Source organism: Chenopodium album, chromosome 2, assembly GCF_948465745.1.
Source record: "Chenopodium album chromosome 2, dcCheAlbu1.1, whole genome shotgun sequence".
Lineage (NCBI taxonomy): Eukaryota > Viridiplantae > Streptophyta > Magnoliopsida > Caryophyllales > Amaranthaceae > Chenopodium > Chenopodium album.
In genome coordinates, this window is record NC_137835.1 from 46,298,483 (window position 1) to 46,324,923 (window position 26,441).

The following is a 26,441-nucleotide window of genomic DNA, read 5'->3' on the forward strand; positions in this document are numbered from 1 at the left end:
GTTACTCTCCTAAAAATTGGGTTACAAGGCATAAATAGCAGGCGCAAAACAAAGCCGTTCAAAACAAGGACCCGGAGCGGCACCCGCACGACAAGGCTGCGTGCCCGCGCCGGTGGGTTGCGTGCCCGCGCCCGCACTCCTCTGGGTTTCTTCGATTCTTCTCGAGGCTTCGTGCGTTCGCTAATGGGCTTCAAATGAGCAAACTGAATGATGATGATGGACACTAAGGAGGCAGATCCAAAAGAGTTTAACGGTGGGTTCAACACCACTCCTTCATGAGAGCGCGGCTTAAGAGCGCAAGAGCTAGAACTTTGAGAATCCACTTCCTTGCATCTTGAGCTTTCCTATTGCCATGAGCTTGCTCCAAAAGCATCTTCCACCTTAGTTTACCACCAATATCAAGACCCGAACCTCGTACAATACCTACAACCACGAAAAGAGAGTAAATAAAGGAGAAAAGACTTAAAAATAACCATCAAAATGCACAAAACTATAAAATTAGAGAGAAAAGGTAAAACAAAGAGGAAAATCATGAAACTAATTTATTAAGAATAAAAACTATGAAAAGAAGGTAAAAAAAACCTAAATACTCATTAAATGGGTGTCATTTATGACACCCACCAAAGCACAATTCAACAAGCACATTGAGGCAATGGGAATCAGGCACGTTGGAGATTGACTTTGATTTCCCTGTTTAGTGTTTTAGTTAATTTAAAACATTTTAATGTAAGGCACTAAGAAAAAACCATTCAAGTTTTGGAGTAATTTAAATTTCATGCAATTTTATCACTTTATTTGTTATTCAACTGTGGTTTAGGATTAAATAATGAGTCCATTCGAATCTAACAATATTCAAAATAGGATATCAAGACCAGTCTTGATAAGGAAATACCTATTAAGTGAACATTAGGTATTTTAATCGAAAATTATCCCTAATCAAGGTCATTTAAACGTTGGACGATTAATGACCACTTGAGATTAGTGTGTAGTTTGATTTATAGCACTGCTTCTTGTGCTACAAGGACATGATGATCATAAATCATTTGCACATGTATTGGTTTGGAACCATACTGGATCGATCTATACAAAAAAGACAATACAAAACACCTAAAATAAGCATTATAGATCGCCTTAGAGGCGTTCTTCAATTAGGGTGCCTTATAAAGTATACAAGACACCTTTTTGAGGCGTCTTGTATTCTCTCTAATATAAAACGTCTATCTAAGGTAAGTGTTTCCTTTTCATTGTATTAAATCAATAAAAAAACAAGGGAAAGGGGACGGTTATCATATGAAAGGTGTTCTATATGGATACAAAAGAGGACACCTATCTTAGGTGACAGTCCTCTTGTCTTTACTTGTTTTATAAAAAAATAATAAAAAAATAAAAAAAAAAAATATATATATATATATATATATATTTAAAAAAAAACCAAAATATATTTACCATAAATTGTTAAAAAAAAAACCAAAATATATTTACCATAAATTGTTAAAACTAATTCTATAAACTCTAAATTCAAATTAATTCAAAATAAAAAATGGAAGTTACAAATTTATAATAACAAATCATTTCAAACTAACTTAATTACAATTTACATAATTGAAAATAAAAACCAGAAAGTATGGTTGTTTTATTAATAAAAAAAAAAGGGTCACTATAATAATAAAAAATAAAAAATAAATAAATAAATAAAAAATAAAAAGGTCACTATGTTGAAATAAAAATCATTTTGGTAATATATAGGCCTAAGTGGTTATTTTTGTAATGAAATATTTTATATACTGATCAATATGAATAATAAAGATCACTATGTTAAAATTACGATAATAGCGTCGTATTTCAAGTTCACAATATTATTAAACGTTGTAGTAGTTATAATAAAGGTTACTATGTTAAAAATAAGGTTACTATGTTAAAAATAATGATCACTATGTTCAATATAATGTCAGTTGCGTGTGTATAGACCTCGAGTCCACAATAATATTATTGTGGACATGTTTAATGGTCACTATATTCAATATAGTGTCAGTTGCGTGTGTATAGGCCTCGAGTCCACAATAATATTATTGTGGACCATCAGGTCCACGCAAGTCTTTTTGTATATCTACTACAGTTTAAAATTCTAAAACCAACTCTCAGTCTCTAATACGGAGTATCTTAAATACGAGTAACTACAATTTCTTGAATTAAATTGGAGAGCTCCTTCGACTTGTCTTCAAGATTTCAACGCGTTGATAATTGGAGTATCAATTATGAAACTCTGCAACAAGCCAACAACAATTAGATTAAAGGGTTTAAAAACAGATTATAGAAACATTTAATCAAAATGCAAGTCTACTAAATTAGAGTTTAAGTACAAATTTGGGTACTAACATTTACAATTTTTCATCTTTTGGGTACTACCACTTTTTTTTTCACCGTTTGGGTACTCAAGTGTACAATCCGGTGATAAAGTGAGTACCTTGGGTTAAATAAGTTAGTACCTTGGGTTAAAGAATTTATTCCCCAAAAAATATTAGTACCCTATTAATTGCACCCGACCATGATTGGATGGGGGCCTCTAGGGGACGTACACGTGTCTACGGGGAAGAGGGAAATTCTGCTGCAAGTTACGTAAATCAGTGGTCCAAAATTAAACCTTTTGTAAAAAAAATAAAAAAAAAAACCGTCATGTACTGGATATTTAGTCCATTTAGACGCCATTTTATCACATTTATTCCCCTACTCTGCAAATTCTCTCTTCTTCTTCTTCTGAATATTCTTCATCTTTAGTGGCTCCCAAATCTGGTAATTGTCCAAGAATTTCGCAAGAATACTGAGGTAAGCAACATACTCCATTACTGTGCAAGTTTTTTTCTTCGAAAATGTACGTATTTTGATTTGGGTTGAAATAGGGTTTAGGGTTTTGATTTTTTTTTGTTGTTGTTGGTTGAATTATGCAAATTTGTGTTAAATTTATATGCTGGATGTGTTGGTAGTTGTGTACATTTAGGTTATGTGTATGTTGATTGTTTCAGTTGGTTGTCCTTAATCTCTATTATGAGTTGTGGTTAGGGTTTAGTTGAAAACAGAGTGTTAGTGTTAGAAATTTAAAAAATTATTATGTTTGGTGATTGTAGGAGTTAAATGGACGGACTTGAGAATGCTCACCCTTTGCTACACCTTGATGTCCTCCGTTTTCATGTTTTCACAGGACTAGACGCAGTGTCAACAACCGCTGCCTCAAACACTTGTAGGAGGTGGAGGGAGATGAATTTCAACGGCTAGTTGAATATTTGCAACACACACCTTCAATTTTTGGGAATTTATTTTTTTTGTTAAAAATATTTGGAATATATTTATATGCATTTGGATATGTATGCTTAAAATAATGAATGTACTCACTTATTTCTAACGTTTTTCAAAGAGGGGACTAACTTTTTTTTTGCCTAAAAACTGAAATAGGGGACTCACTTTTTTATGTTGAGTTAATTGGCCTGAAACCTAACTAGAGGTCCCAAAAGGTGAAAAAAAAATAGTGGGAGTACCCAAAAGGTGAAAAAATGAAAATGTTAGTACCCAACATTATACTTAACTCCATTTATATGCTTAAATTAATCAAGGTACTCACTTATTTCTAACGTTTTTCAAGGAGGGGACTAACTTTTTTTTGCCAAATAAATGAATGAGGGGACTGACTTTTTTTGCGGTGAGTTTATGTTGAGTTAATTGGCCGGAAACTTAACTAGAGTACCCAAAAGGTGAAAAAATTAAAATGTTAGTACCCAACATTATACTTAACTCACTAAATTAAGGAAGAAAGCTCCACCGTACAGTCAATCAAAGGTATTTAATTGCGAGTTGGCGACAAGAATCCCCAAAACGGATGAATTAAGCAGAAGGGGAACGGATCCTACGCATCTGGTAGAGCAAAGAATTCATCTAAACCATATAATTGTATGAAAAGCACAAATTAAAATTTGAAATTTATGAATAAAGTTTGTAAAATCAATAAAACAAAAGAACCAATGTTAGTGGGAAAACCATAGATGCATGTCAGATGCAAAATATGGATTTCTCAAATTCGTCGTTTTGAAATCTTTCATAGCTACCTCACCCTTGCAAATCACCTATATTAGTATAACTTAACATTACTGTTTGAAGTGTGTAATTCTCCTTCATTGGAGCATTCTCATTAAACAATATATATAGGTATGTACAACCTAATTATGAGAGGCCTAATTACACAAAATATCATTTACAGAATATTAACAAAGATAATATATAAATCTATTATCTAACACACCCCCGCAGTCGAAGCGGGAGGAGGTCGGACGTTGAGACTGTCTCTGAAATCCAAGAATAGTTGGCGGGGTAATCCTTTTGTGAAAATATCGGCATACTGGGACGAAGAAGGAACATGTAAAACCTTAATCTCACCGATAGCAACCTTGTCGCGCACAAAGTGAATGTCCATCTCGATGTGTTTGGTACGTTGGTGTTGTACCGGGTTGCAAGACAAGTATACGGCAGAGATATTATCACAATAAACCAAGGATGCTCGTCGAATAGGGCAATGTAACTCGAGGAGTAGATTCCGGAGCCAACATAATTCAGAAACAACATTAGCAACACCTCTATATTCTGCTTCGGCACTTGATTTGGACAATGTAGCCTGTCGTTTTGCGGACCATGAAACCAGATTATCACCCAAATAGACACAATACCCTGAAGTGGAGCGCCGAGTGTCCGGACAGCCGGCCCAATCGGCATCTGTGTATGATGTGAGGCTCGTAGGTGCAGAACGGTACAAATGTAATCCATGATCAAAAGTGCCTTTGATATATCTAATAATACGCTTAAGAGCGTTATAATGAGGTTCCCTAAGAGCATGCATGAAAAGACAAACCTGCTGAACCGCATAAGCAATGTTAGGTCTCGTGAGAGTGAGGTACTGAAGAGCACCTGCAAGGCTCCTATAGAGAGAGGGATCCTGCATTGGGTCACCATCGTGAGCGCTAAGCTTCGACTTTGTGTCGACGGGTGTAACAACCGGCTTGCAATTATCCATCTTAGCCCTGTGAATAATTTCCTCTGCATACTTACTCTGACACAGGATCATGGAGTCTTTCGTGCGGGTGACAGAAATGCCCAAAAAATAACTCAACTTCCCTAAATCAGTCATGGAGAACTCGGACTTTAAAAGAGCAATAATATCACCCTTGAGCTGTTCCGAGGAAGCTGTAAGAACAATATCATCCACATATAGCAAGAGATATGCAACATTAGCACCATGTCGCAAAATAAAGAGGGAATTATCACTTTTGCTACAAAAAAATCCAATCTTCAAGAGAAAATTAGCAAACCATTGATACCAGGCCCGTGGAGCTTGTTTAAGTCCATAAAGAGACCTATTGAGTCGACAAACATGAGTGGGAGCATCGGGATTAACAAATCCCGGTGGTTGATGCATATAAACTGTTTCTTTGAGATCACCATGAAGAAACGCATTTTTCACATCTAACTGATGAATGGGCCAATTTCTACTCAGAGCAATACTCAAAACCGTACGAATAGTTGCCGGTTTCACCACGGGACTAAAAGTCTCATCACAATCAACACCAACCTGTTGAGACTTGCCGTTGACAACAAGTCTTGCTTTATGTCTCTCCAATTCACCATTTTCCCTGTATTTGTGCTTAAACAACCACATACAACGAATAATATTGACTCCCTCCGGTCTCAGAACAAGATCCCAAGTATGCTGACTAGTAAGAGCATTAAATTCCTCATTCATGGTAACATTCCAGTTATGGTCAAGCATGGCTAATTTCGGGTTTTTAGGAAGAGGAGAGATAGCGGGAACCACAATATTGGCTTGATATTTTGGGTTCGGCTTAAAAATCCCGACCTTAGCACGAGTTGTCATAGAGTGGGAAGGTTGTAGAGTAGGTCTAGAGGGAGGAGTAGTAACCGGAGTTGGGTTCGGTAGAGAACCGAACTGTATAGATGGTGAAATAGGGGAGTGAAGTGGGCTGGTGGGTGAATTTGGTGGACTGGGCAGAGGGGATTGCGGGTGGGCCGCGGCCTGCTGCTGAATGCCGCATGTGGGCTGCGGTGTAGTCTGTGGGTTTTTGTGAGTTTGAGTATTTGAGTGGGAGTGAGTGTTTGGCGGGTTTGGGCTTGCAGGGAGAGTAGTGGGCTGCGTGTGTGGGCTAGAGGGGGAGGGATGTTGCACGAACAGAGGGTGCAAATCATTTGAGGAATGTGACTCCAAAAAATCATACTCATGGTGCTTAAGGTGTTGAAGGTTAGAAAAGGGAAATTGATCCTCAACAAAAGTCACGTGGCGAGAGATGATTAATTTATTTGAAGAAAGATCATAACACAAATAACCTCTATGATTAGACGGAAATCCCAAGAAGACACACGGAGTAGACCGAGGGGCAAGCTTATGGGGTGCCGTGGCACTTAGGTTTGGGTAGAATAGACAACCGAAAATACGAAGGTGATCATAGGAAGGGGTCCTTCGAAAAAGAATGTCGGTTGGGATGTGATTTTGTATGATTGTAGAGGGAAGAATATTGAGAATGTAAGCAACCATGTGAACCGCATATACCCAAAACGAAGGAGGAAGAGAGGCATGAAAAAGAATGGTACGAGACATGTTATTGATTGTGCAGATAATTCTTTCGGCTTTGCCATTTTGTGAAGAAGTGTTTGGGCAAGAGAGACGAAAAACGACGCCATTAGTTGCACAAAATTTTCGAAATGGAGAATTGTCAAATTCACGTCCATTGTCACTTTGAAAGGTTTTGATGTTGCTTTCAAATTGAGTTTTAACATATGCTCGGAAATTAAGTAAAATATCAAAGACTTGGGACTTGTATTTGATCGGAAACACCCAAATAAAATGAGAGAAATCATCAAGAAAAACAAGATAATATTTGTGACCCAATTTGCTAGAAATAGGAGATGTCCATAAATCCATATGAATAATATCAAAGGGGGCAAAAGTAACAGTAGTAGATGACTTAAAAGGAAGTCGTACATGTTTTCTCAAAGGACAAGAATAGCAAAAATGAGTAGTATTTCTCTTATTACAACGAATTAAATTTTTGTTCCTAAGAATAACAAAAACTGATTCGCTGGGGTGTCCAAGTCTATGATGCCAAATAGAAGGAGAAATTGCAGCTAGAGAAAGATGACAAGAGCCCTATGAAGCGGAAGAGGTTGAAAAAGGATAGAGGTCTCCCACACTATTGCACCGAGCTAGAGTTGTCCCCGAAAGAAGGTCCTTCACAGAAAAACCAAGAGGGTCAAACTCGACAGAAACAGAATTGTCACAAGTAAATTTTCTAACAGAAATTAAGTTCTTAATAATGTTAGGAACAAAGAGGACATTCTTGAGGTGAAAATCGTGTAGGGTTTAGGAAGAGAGAAGAGAGAGAAACCCTAAAAGGAATCTGATACCATGTTGAAGTGTGTAATTCTCCTTCATTGGAGCATTCTCATTAAACAATATATATAGGTATGTACAACCTAATTATGAGAGGCCTAATTACACAAAATATCATTTACAGAATATTAACAAAGATAATATATAAATCTATTATCTAACAATTACCTTCACAATGAAAATTGTTTTTAATTAATTAAAATTCAAAACAAAATGTTAAACATTGCAGAAATAAGAAAGAAAAATTAAGGGAGAAACTAGTGAATTAAAATAATTAAGCGAATGAATTTGTACCTTGGGTTCGTGAACAAGGAACAATAACAATTGTGGGCGCGATTGAGGAGAAGCCGCGATGGAGGGCGGTGGAAGATCATGAATGGTTCATAGTTTCTCTTCACGAAGATGTTTAGGCCAGTGGGTTTCATTTTTCATTTAACAAGATGGAGATGAATTGGTGAAAGAGATGAGAAATTGAAGAACAAGAGGCGTGTAAGGTGTAACTGACATACTTGAGAAGGTAGAACCGTAGAAATTAGAAAAGGAGGTGGGTAGGGTTTTGCGGTTAATTTAATTTTTTAAAATTTATTATTTTAATTTAACTATAAAAGGCGTGATTTTTTTATAATAACTAGCCTTCTGGCCCGTTCCATGCACGGGTTATTACTTAGAATGTTTTCCTTGTAATGTGTTGCTTATTTGTGTTATACTAGGTTAGGTCCCCTGCCATGCACGGTATATTGTAATTTTCATCATTAAATAACATTATTTTTAATTAAAAAATTTCTAAAACTATTGTGAGCAATTTTTTACCAAAAAAATAGTTATTTTCTTCTTATATCATGTCTTTACAAAAATATTTAAATACTTGTATTAATATCACGTTAAAGAGTTGTTTAGTACTTTAGTCGAATGAGTATATTAAAATTGTGTTGAATGACTGATTTTAAAAACGGTCGGTAATTAGCAACCAATTTTATAATCATTTGCTAACATTCATTTTATCGACCAATTTGATGCTCGTCATTTTAATTTTTCAAAGACAAAATTGATGTGTCGTTTTTATTTTTTACCATTAATCAAAGAAGTATTTATAAATTATATAGGTTTTTTTTTTCTTCCTGATTTAGTAATTATTCTTGTCCAGTATATTCTTAAGATTATATATTCTTAAAAAAAATTCACAAAGATTGCATTTTCAAAATAATTATATGGTAATGTTGCCAAAACTCATACCTATAATAGTTGTGAACCCATCTATAGAATGTAAAAGATCTTTAATTATTTTATATGGTTAATTATGACAATTATTATTGTATATAATAATTTCCTTAAATATAAAAGTTTTATAAAAGGATTGTTTTTTTAAAAAAAAAAAAAATACTAAGGACACACCAGAAATTGACACGTGTCATTGCTGGTGTGTCTTTTAGTATATAGTTATTGATGAGTCAGCATTGTTTTATTGTACTTTATATATATATTTATATAATGTGAACTAATTAGCTCAACTTTTTTTTTTACTATTACTTTATTTTAAGTTTAGGAGATGAAAAGACTACGGCTTTATTTTGGTGTAGTTAAATACTTAATTTTCTTACTTAAATTTGCAAGTTACAGAATGCATAAAGACGTAAACATTATTTTTTTATAAAGAAGGTGACATGTGGCATATGAGTGATTTGGGTGACATGTGGCATATGAGTAATGTGTGGTTTGTGTTTTTAAATACTAAGTATAGATATTACTATTATCATTATTATTGTTATTATCTTCAAATAGAACGGTTAACTATAAGAGGCATTCTAGATAATAAAGTCATATTTTTATAAAAGAAATAAAATAATCAAATAAAGCTGTTAGCTAGGACAAGCGTTCTATATGGTTTAATATAGATAGAACATTTATTTAACTAAGGCGTTCTATATAATAATAGAGGACGCCTATCCACCTTGACAGTTTTGTATTAAGTGTTACTTTTTCCACTTTTTGTGGTAGTGTATGAGAATAGTTTAAGAGAATTAAAAATCGCCATAAGTATACTTCGCATTATGGCTATCGGAACCTATTTCCTCGACCATGAGTATTGTGAGTTCTCTTGTTTGAGTACTATTCGGATGAGGGTTCGGTTCAGTGAGGTCAAGTGATCAGAATGCCTAGGTGGAGGCTGCTTCCGATCAATAATATTAACGTATAATTAATATTACAACTTAATCTTAACTGAACCCTTCGGGTCACGCCCAAGCAACTAACGAACCGACACGACAAATTAATTTGGAATGAATTAATGAGCCACTCGAGTAATTAATATTTAGACGTCGGAAATTTGAGCTTGGAGCGTCAAAGCCGAGCGTCGGAAGTCGAGTCGAAATAATAAAGGACGAGATGGTAAAATTACTAATTAATTAACAATTTACCGAAGTGTGTAGGTGGCCGGCTATTTGGAGCTCCTTGGGGATAATGTTTGGTCCCTTCCCTTCCTTGTGGTCCTCACCTAACTCTTCTCCTAATGTGCCACTTGTTGATTTATTAGTTGTTTGATAATTAATTTTATTTTTCATTTAAAAATAAAATGAATAATCAAATCTCCCACACTGATGGAAGAGCAAATCTCACTCATGTTTTTCCCTATAAATACCCAAGTTGGGGTATGGGAAAAATCACTTGAGTAAGGATTTAGAAAAGGCATCTCCATTGAGAAAACCTTTAATCACGTATAATTACTCGAGTATTAGGTCAGGCTTAGCTAACCTCTAAGCATTAGGCCTTTTTCGGGGTCCAGTTGCGGGTGGACTTCCGTAGGAGGTCTTCGTGCGAGCGAGACTGTAATCCCCCATATTTTTCTAATATAATTATTTATTATTTTTACAATATTTTAATTTTAATTTTATAGTATGAATTATTTTGATATAAAAGTAATAAGCTTTTATTATTAGTAAGCTAAACTATTATGTTTTAATTTAAATCATAAGTCTTTTTAAATTAGTAGGCCAATGCTTAAATTCTATTCAAGCCCAAATCACACAATTCTTACTCCTAATAAAATTAGGAAACTAAAGCCCAAATAAAAATACAAAAACCCTCACCTCTCTTCCTCTCTTTCACGTGAAATTGGAAAAAAACAAAAAAAAAAACCCTCACTTCTTCTTCCTCCCCTTCACGTACTACTCACAAAAGAAAAAAAAACAAAAAAAAAGGTAAAGCCTTGAAGTGCGCAGCATCACCGACCACAGCCACCGCCGCGTCACCCCTGAACCGCCGTTCTCCAGCCACCATCGGCAGCCCAGTTCGCCCCCTCCTCTCTTCTCATTCTTCCTCTTGTTTTCTCTTCTTTTATTTTGTTATTTTGATGAAAAGCTTCAATTTTTATTTGATTTCAATTCTAAATTATTGTTATTAGGCTTTGATAGTATGTTTAATTTATAAAAGATTATAAATTTATGAGTTTTAGCATGTTTAAATTATTATATAAAATTTCAGATAATATATGTTGTATAATTTAGGGTTTAAACATTATTTTTTTTCATGTTTAGGGCTTGAAAACGTACTAATCAAGTTATCTAATTATACTATGTTTAAATTTTGTTAAAGTATAATTATTTTGATCATATATAAAATTTCAGATTATTAAAGTTTCGATTTTTATAAGCAAGTTATGTTAATTTCATGTTTTATGCTTCTAAGCCTACAAAATAATTATTGTGGGTATTTTTTGATTAAAAAGCTTTGAACTTTAAATTCTAACCTTACAAATAATTTTTAGATTTCATACTTTTTATTTTGAAGCCTCTAATTACATTGAATTGATATATTTTTGGGTTTTTAACACACTAACTTGCTATATAATGATTATTTCAAGTAATTATGCTTATGGGGTTATTTTATATACTTAAAACAAATTTTCAGATTTATTTACTTACTTTAAAGTTGCTGTAATTTGATATTAAACACTATATTTTCATAATTTTAACATATAAACTTATAGTTGGGATATTATATTATTAACTTTGACTATTGGGGGACAATTTAAAGGCTTTATTTTGATGATTTAAGAGGTTTTAAAGTAGTTTAGTATTGCTGTAAATTTATTTGCTTGGGTATTGATTTATTTCTCATTGTTTGGTTTAGAAGAGGACTTTGTAGAAGGCGACTTTTAGTTTTAAAGTGGCCAACCGGATTGTTTACACAACGTACGTACAAGTTACGAAACCTTGCTTGTAGGTGCATGTTTAAGGACGGATCGAGAACTTAGTATCATGTATAGGAATGACTGGGTTAAATTGTTTGGTTATACATTGTGAATTTCAAATGATGTGCACTATTTTATATTTCAAGTATTTTTTGTGCTCTAATTATGCAAGGTGCGCTTAGAGGCAAAGGTATGTGATTGGTGTAAAGATTAATTTATTACTCATTCATGATTATGCAAACAGGATGAGTAAAGGAAGAATTCAAGTCTTATACGACGAGGTTAAGGTTTTGGGGTGCCTTATGCACTCAAGGTGTTTATACACCGAGGTAGTAAAGGAATAAATAATAAATGTTGTTGTCACTAATAAATCAAGAATTTAAATTGGAAACTTGCCTTGTTTGATTCAATTGTGTTTGGAATGTTTGTATTGTAATGCATATGTGTCATCATGTAGACACCCATTTGTATCTCCCCAAAACCAAACCCAGTGATGAGTGTCTTTCACGTCGAATCATAATCGAATGAAGTGAAAGTGTGGAAAGTCTAGTGTTGCGGATAGTTTTAATTTCTTTTCTCTTCTCTCTGTTTTTGAAAACTTATTTTAAGAAAACAGTCAATCCAGTTTGGTTGGTCCATGATATGGGTCCAATAGTAGTATAGTTGGATGGGGCTTGACAAGAGTTTTTCAACGATATATTATAAGCCCAATTCCGATAAATATTGAGGAAGTTATGGTCAAATTACTAAACTGGGTCCGGTTTGAGCCTTATATGCGGCCCAATGATCTAGGGAAGGGCCTAATATAATTTATCATTCCTAATGCAATTAGGAATGGTTTTTGTCTTCTAGATTCTTCTAGAAGGTTCTTTTCATTCCTAATTCAATTAGTATTGATAAATTGACTTTTGTTGACTTTTCAGAGTTTTAATTAAAATCAAATAGCATTTTCGAGGAAATTATATGATTTTATCCTCCAGTACGGCAAACTTATCTGATTTTCGAAAACGCGTTAAAAACAGGCTTGGCGCCTGACTCCAGGCATTGGCGCCTGGAACCAGGCCTGGTGCCTGGCGCTAGCCATTGGCGCCTGGCGCTAGTGTTGGTGTCTGACACTAGTTAGGGCAGGGTTTGCGCCAGCTCTGTTTTTTTTGTGCGTCAGACTCTGTTTTGTTTATTTTATCCTTTTGGCTGATTTTCTCTATATATAACGTATTAAAAACTCCGTTTTCATTCACCAGTTATCATCAACAATCAGTTTTAATTAGCATTCGCCTACAATCAGTTTTCATTCAATTAATCCTCTCATTCTCTTAATCATTCATCAATTCTTTCTTTCTCTAAACTTGGTTTTCACATACAAAATTCCGCATTCGCAAGATCTAGAAACACCTAGCCATATTCGAAGTTGCCTTCGCCCTAGACGTGAAAGGTTTAATTTCTGAGGGTTTGATCCCAAATCTTTCTTTCAATTATTTAATTTAATTGTTTTGTTTATTATTTTCCTTGAAGTTACAAACGTGTGTATTTTGTTATTAGAAAGAGGTACGAAGCATCAAAGTAAGTTCTTTAATGGTTTTAATTGATGTTATGATGTAGAAATCATGTTTAGATTGTTATTATGATTCCTAGTATCATGTCTAGGGTATTTTTAATATTAAATGATGTCTTTTATTCTCTTCCTAATATTTATGATTGTTAGTATCATGTTAGGGTTAAAGATTTGATTTTTATTGCTTAGGGACATGCTAGGGTTTGTTATTAATCTTGTTAGTATCATGCCTAGGATCTTGCTATTATTATTATGCTTTAATATTAACATGAACATGATCATGATTATAATTGTTATAATTTATGATGAATATTATTATTTTAATTATGATTAGTATTATTCATGTTTATTCTAATGATTGATTATTTATTATGATGCTTATTTATTTATTGCTTGATCACACCTTTTATGCATGTTTAAAGGGAATTGGTACTTGTAATCACGCTTAATAAAATAATTAATAATCTTGTTAGGGTTAATATGATTATAATTCAAGTGATCGCCAATAATAGATTTATTTGTGCATTAATATTCAACCAACATAGATAAACAGGTTTAGGGTTAATCCTAATGATTGTATGTTAATTAGAAAGCGCACATGAATACGATCAGAATAAAGTAGAGGCCTATTATTAGGGCAGGTTCAATCTCTTTTTAGGTTGGATTTGTACCATCATCCCCGAACCCTTATTTGGTTCTAGACCTTATGGAGTTGACGATCTCTTGGATCGTTAAGGGGTGTAACCTTCATCCTATGAACGGTTTACAAGTTCCTAAAACTTGTTGGCGACTCTTTTGCTCTATCTTCTTTCCTTTTGGGCGCCACCGTACTTTAGTGTATGATCACAGTGGGGTTCAAGCTAGGGGTTTAATGCTTGAAATATTCCCTACACATCACATAGTTTAAATTTGTAAAACACGTAAAGTGCAAGATGGATGAGCAATAAAACTCTGGATTGGTGCACGTCTGGAGTAATGACAATCAGGGGTTGGGGTACATGGGGTATTAGCCGTGTACTTTTATCGAGGCCGTCTGATCTACGAGTCTCCTATTTCAAATATTTTTTTAAAACTAGGAGTTAGGTGATATCTCATACTAACTACGGTCACGGAGTCGCGCCCGTGGTCTTTGGATGTTTATTGATGTTTCCGAAAAGAGGCATGGGGTTTTTCTTTTATTGATGTTCCAAATGGATCGTGGGTTGGACAACCTTGTCTATTGCTAAATCCAATGAAATAAATAAATGAGTTAGTTAATATTAACTAGTGAGGTCTTAATAAATTTGATAATTGAGTCATGTGTTGAGTCTATATTTAATGATGCTTATGCTTGATTATTAGCAGCATGTTAGGTATTTTCTTACACATGCAACATCTATTTCTAGATGGTGGGATCTTGAGTGAAGAGTTGGTTGCTTTTCTTATTTTATTTACTATTTACAATTAAAGTTATTTAAACTCAATTTTGCTTTCATACTATTTCTATTGGTTTCAGTTTTGAATAAGGGCCTTAAGGGTTCCAAGTTGTAAGATTTAATTTGGTTTTGGTTACTGGTTTTGAAACTTATATATATATTTATTTTAGTTTTTTCGTTGCTATTTTCTGAAAAAGCCTTAACGTTTGAACACGTGGCGATAGCACCCCAGTAATTCTCTTGGAATTGTTCAGGTTATTCACAGGTTTTTAAGAGAGAATTATTGGGGTGTTACAAAGTGTTATCTGGGAGCTTAGGTTAGATTTAATTACCACTAAAGCCAATTAGCTTAGTATAACTTAAGCGCCTATTCAATGGTTGAAATTTTGAATTTTAAAGACAATTTTTTTTTATTATTATTTATTTGAAACTAAGTATGTTTTAAACCATTTAATTTAAATCAATTTTGAAGTTTATTTTGTCTACTTGGTGAGCTTTTGGTAGACTTAAGAAGGGAATGCATGCATATTTCATACATATCTTTGCATTTAATTATCACAGGAAGTGTTATTTTCTTATTTATTTAACATGTTGTAATTATGTTCTAATTGATTTATTTTGTGATGTGCTTGTGTTATGCTTTTTGAATGTTCGTTGCGTTGGGTTAACGTAGAAAAGAGATGAGCGACTCAGTAATCACGTCTGAAAGCATGAATAATGATATTAGGAACAACCCCATTGTCGTGTCTGGGGATGAGAATGATACTCGAAGTGAAGATACTATAGAAAGGTTTGAAAAGACTATGACGCCAAATAATCCTGATGAGGAAGAATACCAGTACATACATGAGTTTAAAACAACAAAGATTAAAAAGCATAAGATTAAAACCTACCAAAGAATGTTCCATGAGTATACTCTTATTGAATTTCCAGATGAGGATGAGCTTGAATGGCTACAACCACCACCTGAAGATCCAAATGCTGGGAATAGAGCTACTAGGAATCCGAATCCACTCTACAAGGCAATAATTATTAAAGACTCGGATGATGAAAATGATCTTGATTTTGATGTTACTAATTATAATGAGAAGAAAGATAAGAACAACAATGTGATACCTTGAGGATTATCTTTGTTAGGGTGGAGTTAACATGAATAAGGCATTTTCCATTGATAATGGTTATTAAAACCTCATTATAGTATGATTTGGATGATTAATCTTAATAAGTAGCTAGTGCTACATAGTTTTTATTTGGGATTGATACCTTTATATAAGTTATAATAAGAAGTTGGTATTTTATTTTAAGAGCTTCATTTTTACTTTTATTTGGGAGCAAGAGCAAGAGCAAGTTTAATTTTTGTGATCATATAATTTTTGGGGAGAATTTCTTTGTCTGTGATTAAACTTAGTAAGAGTGTCGCGGGATGGGGAAATCATTTTCTTAACTTCATTTAATCCTACGTATGAATCGTGTTTTTATCGTGCGGTTTTGCTTGGGACAAGGGGGTGCAATCTCAAGGTACCCTTTTGAACCAATTTATGTGACAAATGTAATATTGTGATTTAATGAATATGTGCGAATAGTATTTGGGTTTCATTTTCAATGGAGTGCATATTTATTTTATTTCAAGCGTAGAGCTAGAATGGCTGAGAACGTTGCCTTAGCTGATGCTATTCGTTTGTTGGCTGAATATCTGAACCAAAACCGGGGAGACCAAGTCGACCCCCAAGCTGAGATATTTAAGAAGCTTGCCCAGGTTAGGCCACCAGTTTTTAGGGGAGGTGCTGACCCTACTTTCCTAGAAAACTGGATTCGAGAGTTTGACAAGCTGTTCGTGGCACTCAAATGTCCTAAGGGTATGAAAGTGGACCAGGCCGTTATGTACCTTAAGGACAAAGCTGATATCTGGTGGAGAGACAATGATGTGACCGTTAGGGCCAAACCTAACTTTGGGTGGGAAGTGTTTAAGACCTCCTTGAGGGACAAGTTTTACCCCCGTTCCAGAAGAAACAGAAGGCTCAGGAGTTTATAAGCCTGGCAATGGGGGATATGTCGATCACTGAGTATTATAATAAGTTTATGACCCTTTCTAGGTTTGCTCCTGAGGTAGTACCAACTGAAGAACTGAAGGCTTAGAGGTTTGAGCATGGATTGACTAACGAGTTACAACAGGGCCTAGCCGGAAAAGTTTTAAAACCCTTGACAAGGTTTATGAGACAGTTGCCCATATGTACCATCTGAATACTAGGAGTGCTAGTGCGAGTGCTAAGCCTGGGGAAAAAGGAAGGACTTTGGGAAATCTGAGAACCAGAGTAACTTTAAGAGGCCTAGGAATGGGAACTCATTTGATAGGGGTAACCAAAATGTTAGCAGTTCTTCCAATGCTAACAATGGAGAGAGAACCAACAACTGTAAGAGGTGTAGGAGGAATCACCCTGGGAGAGACTGTGATGGGAATTTGGTGACCTGCCGGTTCTGCAACAAAAGGGGGCACAGGGAGTATGAGTGTTACACCAAGCAGAAACAACAGGGAAATGGTGGGAATGGTGGGAACACCCAGCAGAGGCCTAACAACTTCAACAACCAGGGGAATAGGGGAAATGGTTAGAATGGGAAGTTTGGGAATAGTAGCACCAACAACAACAGGTCTGGCAACGGCAACAACAACAACTTAGGAAACAACAACAATGATTACCAGGCAAGAAACAACACTCCCGGCCGCTTGTCTGTGATGAGCAAGGGAGAAGTTGAGAGATCCTTGGATGTAGTTACTGGTACTTTTTCTATCCAATCTGTCTCTGTCAGCACTCTGTTTGACTCTAGAGCAGCTTACTCTTTCATTTCTACTTCTGTTGTGTGCAAGTTAAACTTAACTGAATCGAGTCATATTGATGTGTCAGTCAGTTTGCCTACGGGCAAACTTGTTCATTGTAATAAAATATTCAAAGTTTTGCCTTTGAAAATAGGAGAAGCTATCTTTCCATCAGACCTTATTGAGTTTAACCTAGGGGACTTAGATGTAATTCTGGAGATGGATTGGCTGAGTTTATACAAGGCCAAGATAGACTGTGAGATGCAGAGGGTGCAACTGAGTGATCCTTTGGGTAAGACAGTGTCCTATAGACGGTTAGGGAAGCTTAAGGGTTTTGGGATCATTTCTGCTATGAAGGTGAAGAAGCTAGTGAATAAGGGATGTCCATTGTACTTTTAATGTGTTCAAGATTTGAGTATGAGTGAGAGTAGACGGATGGAGGATGTACCCATTGTGAATGATTTTTTAGATGTCTTTCTAGAAGAGATTTCGAGAATGCCACCTAAGAGGGAAGTTGAGTTTACCATTGACTTAGTTTTAGGAGTTGCACCTATCTCAAAAGCACCTTATAGAATGGCACCAACTGAGATGAGTGAACTAAAGGCTCAATTGCAAGAGTTGTTAGACATGGGGTTCATTAGGCCCAGTGCATCACCTTGGGGAGCACCTGTGTTATTTGTGAAAAAGAAAGATGGAAGTTTGAGGCTATGTATTGATTACAGAGAGTTGAATAATGTGACTGTGAAGAATAAGTACCCTCTACCTAGGATATATGACTTGTTTGACCATCTGAAGGGGGCAAGTGTGTTTTCGAAGATTGACTTGAGGTCGGGGTACCATTAGTTGAAGGTTGCAGTTAAAGACATTCCAAAAACAGCCTTTAGAACTCGGTGTGGACATTACGAGTTTACGGTCATGCCTTTTGGGTTAACCAATGCACCAGCCATATTCATGGACTTGATGAACCAAGTGTTTCATGAGTACTTGGACAAGTTTGTAGTCGTGTTCATTGATGATATTTTGGTGTCTTAGAAGAATGAGGAAGAACATGTTGAGCACTTGAGAACTACCCTTGAAACTCTTAGGAAGAATAAGTTGTATGCTAAGTTTTCCAAGTGTGAGTTTTGGTTGGAGAAAGTTGCATTTTTGGGGCATTACATTTCGAAGGAGGGTGTATCCGTGGATCCTGCGAAGATCAAGGCGGTGAGTGAGTGGCCTACACCTAAGAATGTGACTGATGTTCGTAGTTTCTTGGGGTTAGCTGGATATTATAGAAGGTTTGTTAAGGATTTTTTGAGGATAGCCAGACCCATGACTACTCTTATGAAGAAGCAGAGCAAGTTTGAGTGGAACGAGAGTTGTGAAGCAGCTTTTCAAACCCTCAAAGAGCAATTGACCACTGCACCAGTGCTGGTATTACCGGATGGGAGAGAAGGATTCAAAGTGTATAGTGATGCCTCGAAGCATGGTCTGTGATGTGTCCTACAACAGAATGGAAAGGTGATCGCGTATGCATCGAGACAACTGAAGAAACATGAAGTCAACTACCCTACCCATGACTTGGAGCTTGCAGCTGTTGTGTTTGCTTTGAAGATTTGGAGGCACTACCTTTATGTGTTTCTTGTAAGATCTTCACGACCATAAGAGTCTAAAGTACATCTTCACCCAAGATCACTTGAATATGCGGCAACGTCGATGGTTAGAGTTTCTCACAAACTGCCATGTCCACATCCAGTATCATGAGGGAAAGGAAAATGTTGTTGCTGATGCCCTTAGCAGAAGGTTAAGCCATGATGTCAATGCTTTAATTGTGGCCAATGAGTTGTGTGAGGATATGAGAAGATTAAACCTTGAGGTTGTTAATCAAGGAGAGTTAGACGGGTTGCTGAGTGCCCTGACAATCCAACCATCCATATTTGAGGAGATTATAGTGAAGCAGTCGGAAGATGAGTCATTGCAGAAAATCAGAGATCGAATGACTAATGGTGTAGAGACTGAATTCAAGATTCATGAAGACGGGAGTCTGCAATTCAAGGAGAGATGGTGCATACCACAGAAGTGCGAAGAGATAAAAAGAAAAATCATGAAGGAGTGCCATAATACACCATATTCAGTTCACCCTGGGGGAGATAAGTTGTATAAGGATCTGAAAGAGTTCTATTGGTGGCCGAATATGAAGAGAGAGGTTGCTGAGTTTGTATCAAAGTTTCTGACGTGCTAGAAGGTGAAAATAGACCACAAAAGATCCATGGGAAAGGTGCAACCATTAGAAATATACCAGGTTGGAAGTGGGATTCCATATCCATGGACTTTGTAACAGGCTTACCAAAGACTCGTACTTGGAATGACACGATTTGGGTGATTGTAGACAGACTTACTAAGTCAGCAATGTTCATTCCTATCAAAGAGACCTGGAAAAAGAAGCATCTAGTAAGTGTCTATGTGAAGAATTTAGTTCGGTTGCACGGAGTTCCCAAGGACATAGTGTCAGATAGAGACTCGAGGTTTCTATCAAAGTTTTGGCAAAAAGAGCAAGAGAACCTTGGAACAGCATTGAATATGAGTTCTACCTTCCACCCTGAAACAGATGGTCAGACTGAGAGAACAAACCAAACCATGGAAGATATGTTACGAGCTTGTGCTTTAGATTTCCAAGGGAATTGGGAGGATCACCTACCTTTGATCGAATTCTCCTACAATAACAGTTACCATGCAATCATCAAGATGGCACCATTTGAAGCATTATTGTATGGAATAAAGTGCAGAAGCCCAGTTTTCTGGAATGACTACAGTGAACGAATAACCTTGGGAACAGATTTCATTGAGGATATGGTGAGCAAGGTGAGACTAATCCAGTCGCGTATTAAGGCAGCACAAGATAGACAGAAGAGTTATGCCGACTTGAAGAGGAGGGATAATGAGTTTAGTGTTGGGGACAAGGTCTTTCTAAACGTTTCTCCAACAAAAGGTGTGATGCGATTCGGCAAGAAAGGGAAGCTTAGTGCAAAATATGTGGGTCTGTATGAAATTCTCCAACGTGTGGGGAAAGTGGCTTACAAATTGGATTTGCCAATGGAGTTCGAGAAAATGCATGATGTGTTCCACATTTCCCAATTGAAGAATTATGTGCCTAGTGAAACCCATGTTTTGCAGCCGGAGACTATTCAACTAGATGAGTCTCTAACTTATGAAGAAAGACCGGTCAAGATACTAGATCACAAGGTGCGTAGTACTAGAACCAAAGATGTGAAGTTAGTGAAAGTCCTTTGGTCGAACCAGGAGTACGAAGAGGCTACTTGGGAGGCCGAGGAATAGATGAGAAACAAGTATCCCGAGTTGTTTGACGAGGTCAGTTACGAGGGCGTAACTCTTTTCTTTTGAGGCGGGGTAGAATGCGATGTAATTTCGCGCTTTTACCTCAACTATACCATTTATTGCTTGAATTTTCATGTTTTTTGTTATCATTATGCACTATTATTGCGTTTACATACAATAAAATTATGTAAACTCTGGCCAAGTATGAGTTCATTGAGTACAAAGTTCAGTTTGTTGAGTATACTTGTTAAGGAGCAAGCAATTTACAGCAACACAAAACATAAAAGTTTGAACAGTTTTGGGAGAAATTGTGATTTTTGGGTTAAGTTTCGAGGGCAAAACTTATTTTAAGAGGGGTAGATAGTAATCCCCCATATTTTTCTAATACAATTATTTATTATTTTTACAATATTTTAATTTTAATTTTATAGTATGAATTATTTTGATATAAAAGTAATAAGATTTTATTATTAGTAGGCTAAACTATTAAGTTTTAATTTAAATCATAAGTCTTTTTAAATTAGTAGCCCAATGCTTAAATTCTATTCAAGCCCAAACCAAACAATTCATACACCTCTCTTCCTCTCTTTCACGTGAAATTGGAAAAAAAAAAAAAAAAACAAACAAAACCCTCACTTCTTCTTCCTCCCATTCACGTACTACTCACAAAAGAAAAAAAAAAGGTAAAGCCTTGAAGTGCGCAGAATCACCGACCACAGCCACCGCCGTGCCGCCCCTGCACCGTCGTTCTCCAGCCACCACCGGCAGCCCAATTCGCCCCCTCCTCTCTTCTCCTTCTTCCTCTTGTTTTCTCTTCTTTTATTTTGTTATTTTGATGAAAAGCTTCAATTTTTATTTGATTTCAATTCTAAATTATTGTTATTAGGCTTTGATAGTATGTTTAATTTATAAAAGATTATAAATTTATGAGTTTTAGCATGTTTAAATTATTTTATAAAATTTCAGATTATATATGTTGTATAATTTAGGGTTTAAACATTGTTTTTTTTTTCATATGTAGGGCTTGAAAACGTACTAATCAAGTTATCTAATTATATTATGTTTAAATTTTGTTAAAGTATAATTATTTTGATCATATATAAATTTTCAGATTATTAAAGTTTCGATTTTTATGAGCAAGTTATGTTAATTTCATGTTTTATGCTTCTAAGCCTACAAAATAATTATTGTGGGCATTTTATGATTAAAAAGCTTTGAACTTAAAATTCTAACCTTAAAAATAATTTTAGATTTCATACTTTTTATTTTGAAGCCTCTAATTACATTGAATTGATATATTTTTGGGTTTTTAACACACTAACTTGCTATATAATGATTATTCCAAGTAATTATTATGCTTATGGGGTTATTTTATATACTTAAAACAAATTTTCAGATTTATTTACTTACTTTAAATTTGCTATAATTTGATATTAAACACTATATTTTCATAATTTTAACTGGGATGTTATATTATTAACTTTGACTATTGGGGACAATTTAAAGGCTTTATTTTGATGATTTAAGAGGTTTTATTTAAAGTAGTTTAGTATTGCTGTAAATTTATTTGCTTGGGTATTGATTTATTTCTCATTGTTTGGTTTAGGAGAGGACTTTGTAGAAGGCGACTTCTAGTTTTAAAGTGGCCAACCGAATTGTTTACACAAGGTACGTACAAGTTACGAAAACTTGCTTGTAGGTGCATGTTTAAGGACGGATCGAGAACTTAGTATCATGTATGTATAGGATTGACAGGGTTAAATTATTTGGTTATACATTGTGAATTTCAAATGATGTGCACTATTTTATATTGCAAGTATTATTTGTGCTCTAATTATGCAAGGTGCGCTTAGAGGCAAAGGTATATGATTGGTGTAAAGATTAATTTATTACTCATTCATGATTATGCAAACAGGATGAGTAAAGGAAGAATTCAAGTCTTATAAGACGAGGTTAAGGTTTTGGGTGCCTTATGCACTCAAGGTGTTTATACACCGAGGTAGTAAAGGAATAAATAATAAATGTTGTTGTCACTAATAAATCAAGAATTTAAATTGGAAACTTGACTTGTTTGATTGAATTGTATTTGGAATGTTTGTATTGTAATGCATATGAGTTATCACCAAGTCTAAACTTGTAAAACACATAAAGTGCAAGATGGATGAGCAATAAAACTCTGGATTGGTGCACGTCTGGAGTAATGACAATCAGGAGTTGGGGTACATGGGGTGTTAGCCGTGTACTTTTATCGAGGCCGTCTGATCTACGAGTCTCCTATTTCAAATATTTTTTTAAAACTAGGAGTTAGGTGAGATCTCATACTAACTACGGTCACAGAGTCGCACCCGTGGTCGTTGGATGTTTATTGAAGTTTCTGAAAGGAGGCATGGGGTTTTTCTTTTATTGATGTTCCAAATGGGACATGGGTTGGACAACCTTGTCTATTGCTAAATCTAATGAAATAAATAAATGAGTTAGTTAATATTAACTAGTGAGGTCTTAATAAATTTGATAATTGAGTCATGTGTTGAGTCTGTATTTAATGATGCTTATGCTTGATTATTAGTAGCATGTTAGGTATTTTCTTAATTTATTTTGCAGCTTGTATGTACTCAGCTTTGCTGATTGCATGCTTTTGTGTGTGTGTTTATTTGGTCATGGCCTTCTCCTTTCAATGACCCTGTGACGATCCAATTTTTACACTTAAAATATTGGGGAGAAGATTAACCACATGTTCTTACACATGCAACATCTATATCTAGATGGTGGGATCTTGAGTGAAGAGTTGGTTGCTTTTCTTATTTTATTTACTATTTACAATTAAAGTTATTTAAACTCAATTTTGCTTTCATACTATTTCTATTGGTTTCATTTTTGAATAAGGGCCTTAAGGGTTCCAAGTTGTAAGATTTAATTTGGTTTTGGTTACTGGTTTTGAAACTTATATATATTTATTTTAGTTTTTTCGCTGCTATTTTCTGTAAAAGCCTTAACGTTTGAACACGTGGCGGTAGCACGCCAGTAATTCTCTTGGAATTGTTCAGGTAATTCACAGGTTTTTAAGAGAGAATTATTGGGGTGTTACAGAGACTAAAAGCTTTCCAAAGTAAAAGCTCGTGTTGTGACGAAGCACTCGTCAAAGGTATTAATCTTTTAATTTCTTAATTATTATTGTTTAAGTTAATTATGTCTTGTGATTATATTAATTGTAAGTGTGGTCTTAGCTCGGGTTTTCTTCCACAGCGAGATGGACTCATCGAAACCCAACACATAGTGTCGTTATATCGTGGTCAGGCTAAAAGTTTTGCTTTATACATTAGTTATATATGATATGATGTTTAGAATTCTAATGTTATCCCAGTTTTGTGTCAAAAAAAAATGTTATCCCAGTTCAAGCAAATATATATAGCTAAACTTTTAGTCAGGTCACGAGATTACGACACTTGACATTCTAACTTTTTGCCAAATTTCGCGTCACGTTGGATAGATTTAAATAGACGATAAAAAAGTGAGTTTAGAATTCTATTTGGATAGAATGTTAGGATAAAATTGTTAGTTTAGAATTTTATTATCGATAAAATACCAATATTTCAGATGTACAAATTGAATTACAATTTATTCAAAAAAAATTATTAGATTATAATTCTCAAAAATTATCATATAAATTTAGTTTTAATATCATAGTATATTTCGGAGCGAAAGAAAAAGTTCAAAGCGTAAAACATCCATTTACAATATATACTAATCGGTTAAAATTATATACTTCACAATCTAATAAAGTAAAGTCCTGTCAATTAGGGTTGGGTCATGAATCATCTCAGGTTGGGTCACTTCAAGTTACGAGTCAAGAAATGTTCATCCCTTGTCCAAAGTTCTGGGTTCGGGTCAATCCGGGTGCTTTGAACATTTATTTTATCTAGTTTATTTTTATTTTTTTTAATGTATTAAATCGAATATTTTCACTAACATTATTATTAGCCATTGCATGCCTGACATATTTTAAAATTTGACATATAGATTATAAATTTATCTCAAAATTCAATAAATAACCCGGACATCGCACCGACAGAAAACTAGTATATATATAACTTTTCTTATGGGTATCTTAACTTCTCTATTATTAATGATTATCGTTTAACATCTAACTTACATATGTAGATATGTGCCACGTGGCACCCTTCACATGAGGTTCTATAAATGGAGGGTTGAGAGAGATTTCAAAGTGTCTCGTGGGGGTAGGTTGGTCATTTCATGCGGAATTTAAATTTTGCCATTTTAGATTCAGCGGTACAAAATACACTCTCAGTGGTACAAAATATAATTTTAGTGGTATTTAAAAAAAGGTTCAAATGTCTGATTAGGCTGTCAAATAATACCATTACATCTCAGTGGTACAAAATACACTCCCAGTGTTACTCAATGCGGTTTTAATGGTACTTATAAAAATCCTCAGTGGTACAAAGTATACTCTCAATAGTTGTGGTCCCAATTTTTTTTGTCGTTTTTGCACGTGAAACCATCTCTCTTCCTAGTATATTTGCTATATTATTTTATGTTGTGAGACATTTTATTTTGTCTCACAACCCTTGAAATGTACTTCCTCCCCTTCACATGTATTAGAAATTAGAAATATGCTACATCACCGTAATATGCCACATCTATTATACTATGAACTTGTTTCAATTACAATAAAAATGTTTATCACAAGGTTTGAACTCAAGATTAATAATACTCCCTCCGCATTCAATTATCTACAACATTTGCCATAATTGGATGCTACCTATCATCTACAACAAATGTTTTTATTTCTATTATTAGTAAAATTTATAGTGTAAACAAACATCCTTACCCTTACTTTTTTGTTTTAAATTTGTTTAACTTATCTTAATTATAAACAAAGGGAACCACCTTTTCTCTCCTTTTTCCCACTCAAATGTACCCACATGCAAAATTAAGTCACATGCACCACTTTCTCTCTCCTATTTCCCTCATTTTTTTCCAACTTAATTAAACACTTTAACTTTTCATTAAACTTCCCTAAAAGTTTTGCCTAGGAGTCCGTAAAAGTTGTCTTTGTTGCAGATAATTGAAACCGGAGGGAGTAAATGAAATAATCTTATTACCAACTTTGCTATACGTTTTCATTATGCTTCATATTCTATTATAATACACTAAATACTTTAATTTGTACATGATATTGATTTGAGTGCATTTATTTAATTTCATTAGTTATTATTGTCTACTTATTTTTTTTTTTTTTTTTTTGGTAATTATATAGTTATGATTTTATAGTCCAAATAATATATATTGATATTCAAACAAAATCCGGTGAAACGTCTAGGGCCACACACTAGTTTAAAGATTAAAAAGTACTCTGTATTAAGAAGTAACAATAAATAAAGGTAGGATACAAAGAGGGTAGAAAAGTAGGAATACTTGTGAATAGGTATGAATACACTAGTTCACTCAGGATCAATTACTAGTCGCCTAGCTTCAATTATTGCTTGGGTCATTCAATTTCGAGAAATCATTTGGAGTAACACCACGAATCAAGTTAGCTCTTATTCCAAAAGGTAACTGTTGATTCAGCAAAATCTGATCACACAAAACAAACAGTGGATTGTACATGGAGGATAAGTGGGACCAAATCATATCATACTCTCATTAGCAGCCTTACAATTCCCCACAAACTATGTACTCACATTCTAATATCACCCCAA

General features: G+C 34.8%; 1 protein-coding gene and 1 long non-coding RNA gene across 2 annotated transcripts; one reads left to right on the top strand and one right to left on the bottom strand.

Moving 5' to 3' along the window:
• Positions 1-2,007: 2,007 nt before the first annotated feature.
• On the bottom strand, positions 2,008-7,991 carry LOC145585737 (uncharacterized). Its single transcript, XR_014100718.1, has 3 exons — positions 7,736-7,991; positions 3,817-3,903; positions 2,008-2,263 (listed from the first exon to the last, which is right to left on the bottom strand). It is a non-coding gene; the product is annotated as an uncharacterized LOC145585737 (long non-coding RNA).
• A 9,850-nt stretch (positions 7,992-17,841) lies between these two features.
• LOC145572302 (uncharacterized) lies at positions 17,842-20,721 on the top strand. Its single transcript, XM_081631297.1, has 5 exons — positions 17,842-18,075; positions 18,574-18,819; positions 19,142-19,449; positions 20,112-20,247; positions 20,347-20,721. The coding sequence occupies exons 1-5, from the start codon at positions 17,842-17,844 to the stop codon at positions 20,719-20,721; spliced, it is 1,299 nt and encodes a 432-aa protein (XP_081487423.1).
• The last annotated feature ends 5,720 nt before the right edge of the window (positions 20,722-26,441 follow it).

Coding starts and splice junctions, on each gene's coding strand:
- LOC145572302 (XM_081631297.1), top strand. CDS start 17,842: ATGGAGGATGTACCCATTGTGAATGATTTTTTAGATGTCTTTCTAGAA. Junction 18,076..18,573: donor CATCACCTTGGGGAGCACCT/GTGTTATTTGTG, acceptor TACATTTCGAAG/GAGGGTGTATCCGTGGATCC. Junction 18,820..19,141: donor TGACCACTGCACCAGTGCTG/GTATTACCGGAT, acceptor GTCCACATCCAG/TATCATGAGGGAAAGGAAAA.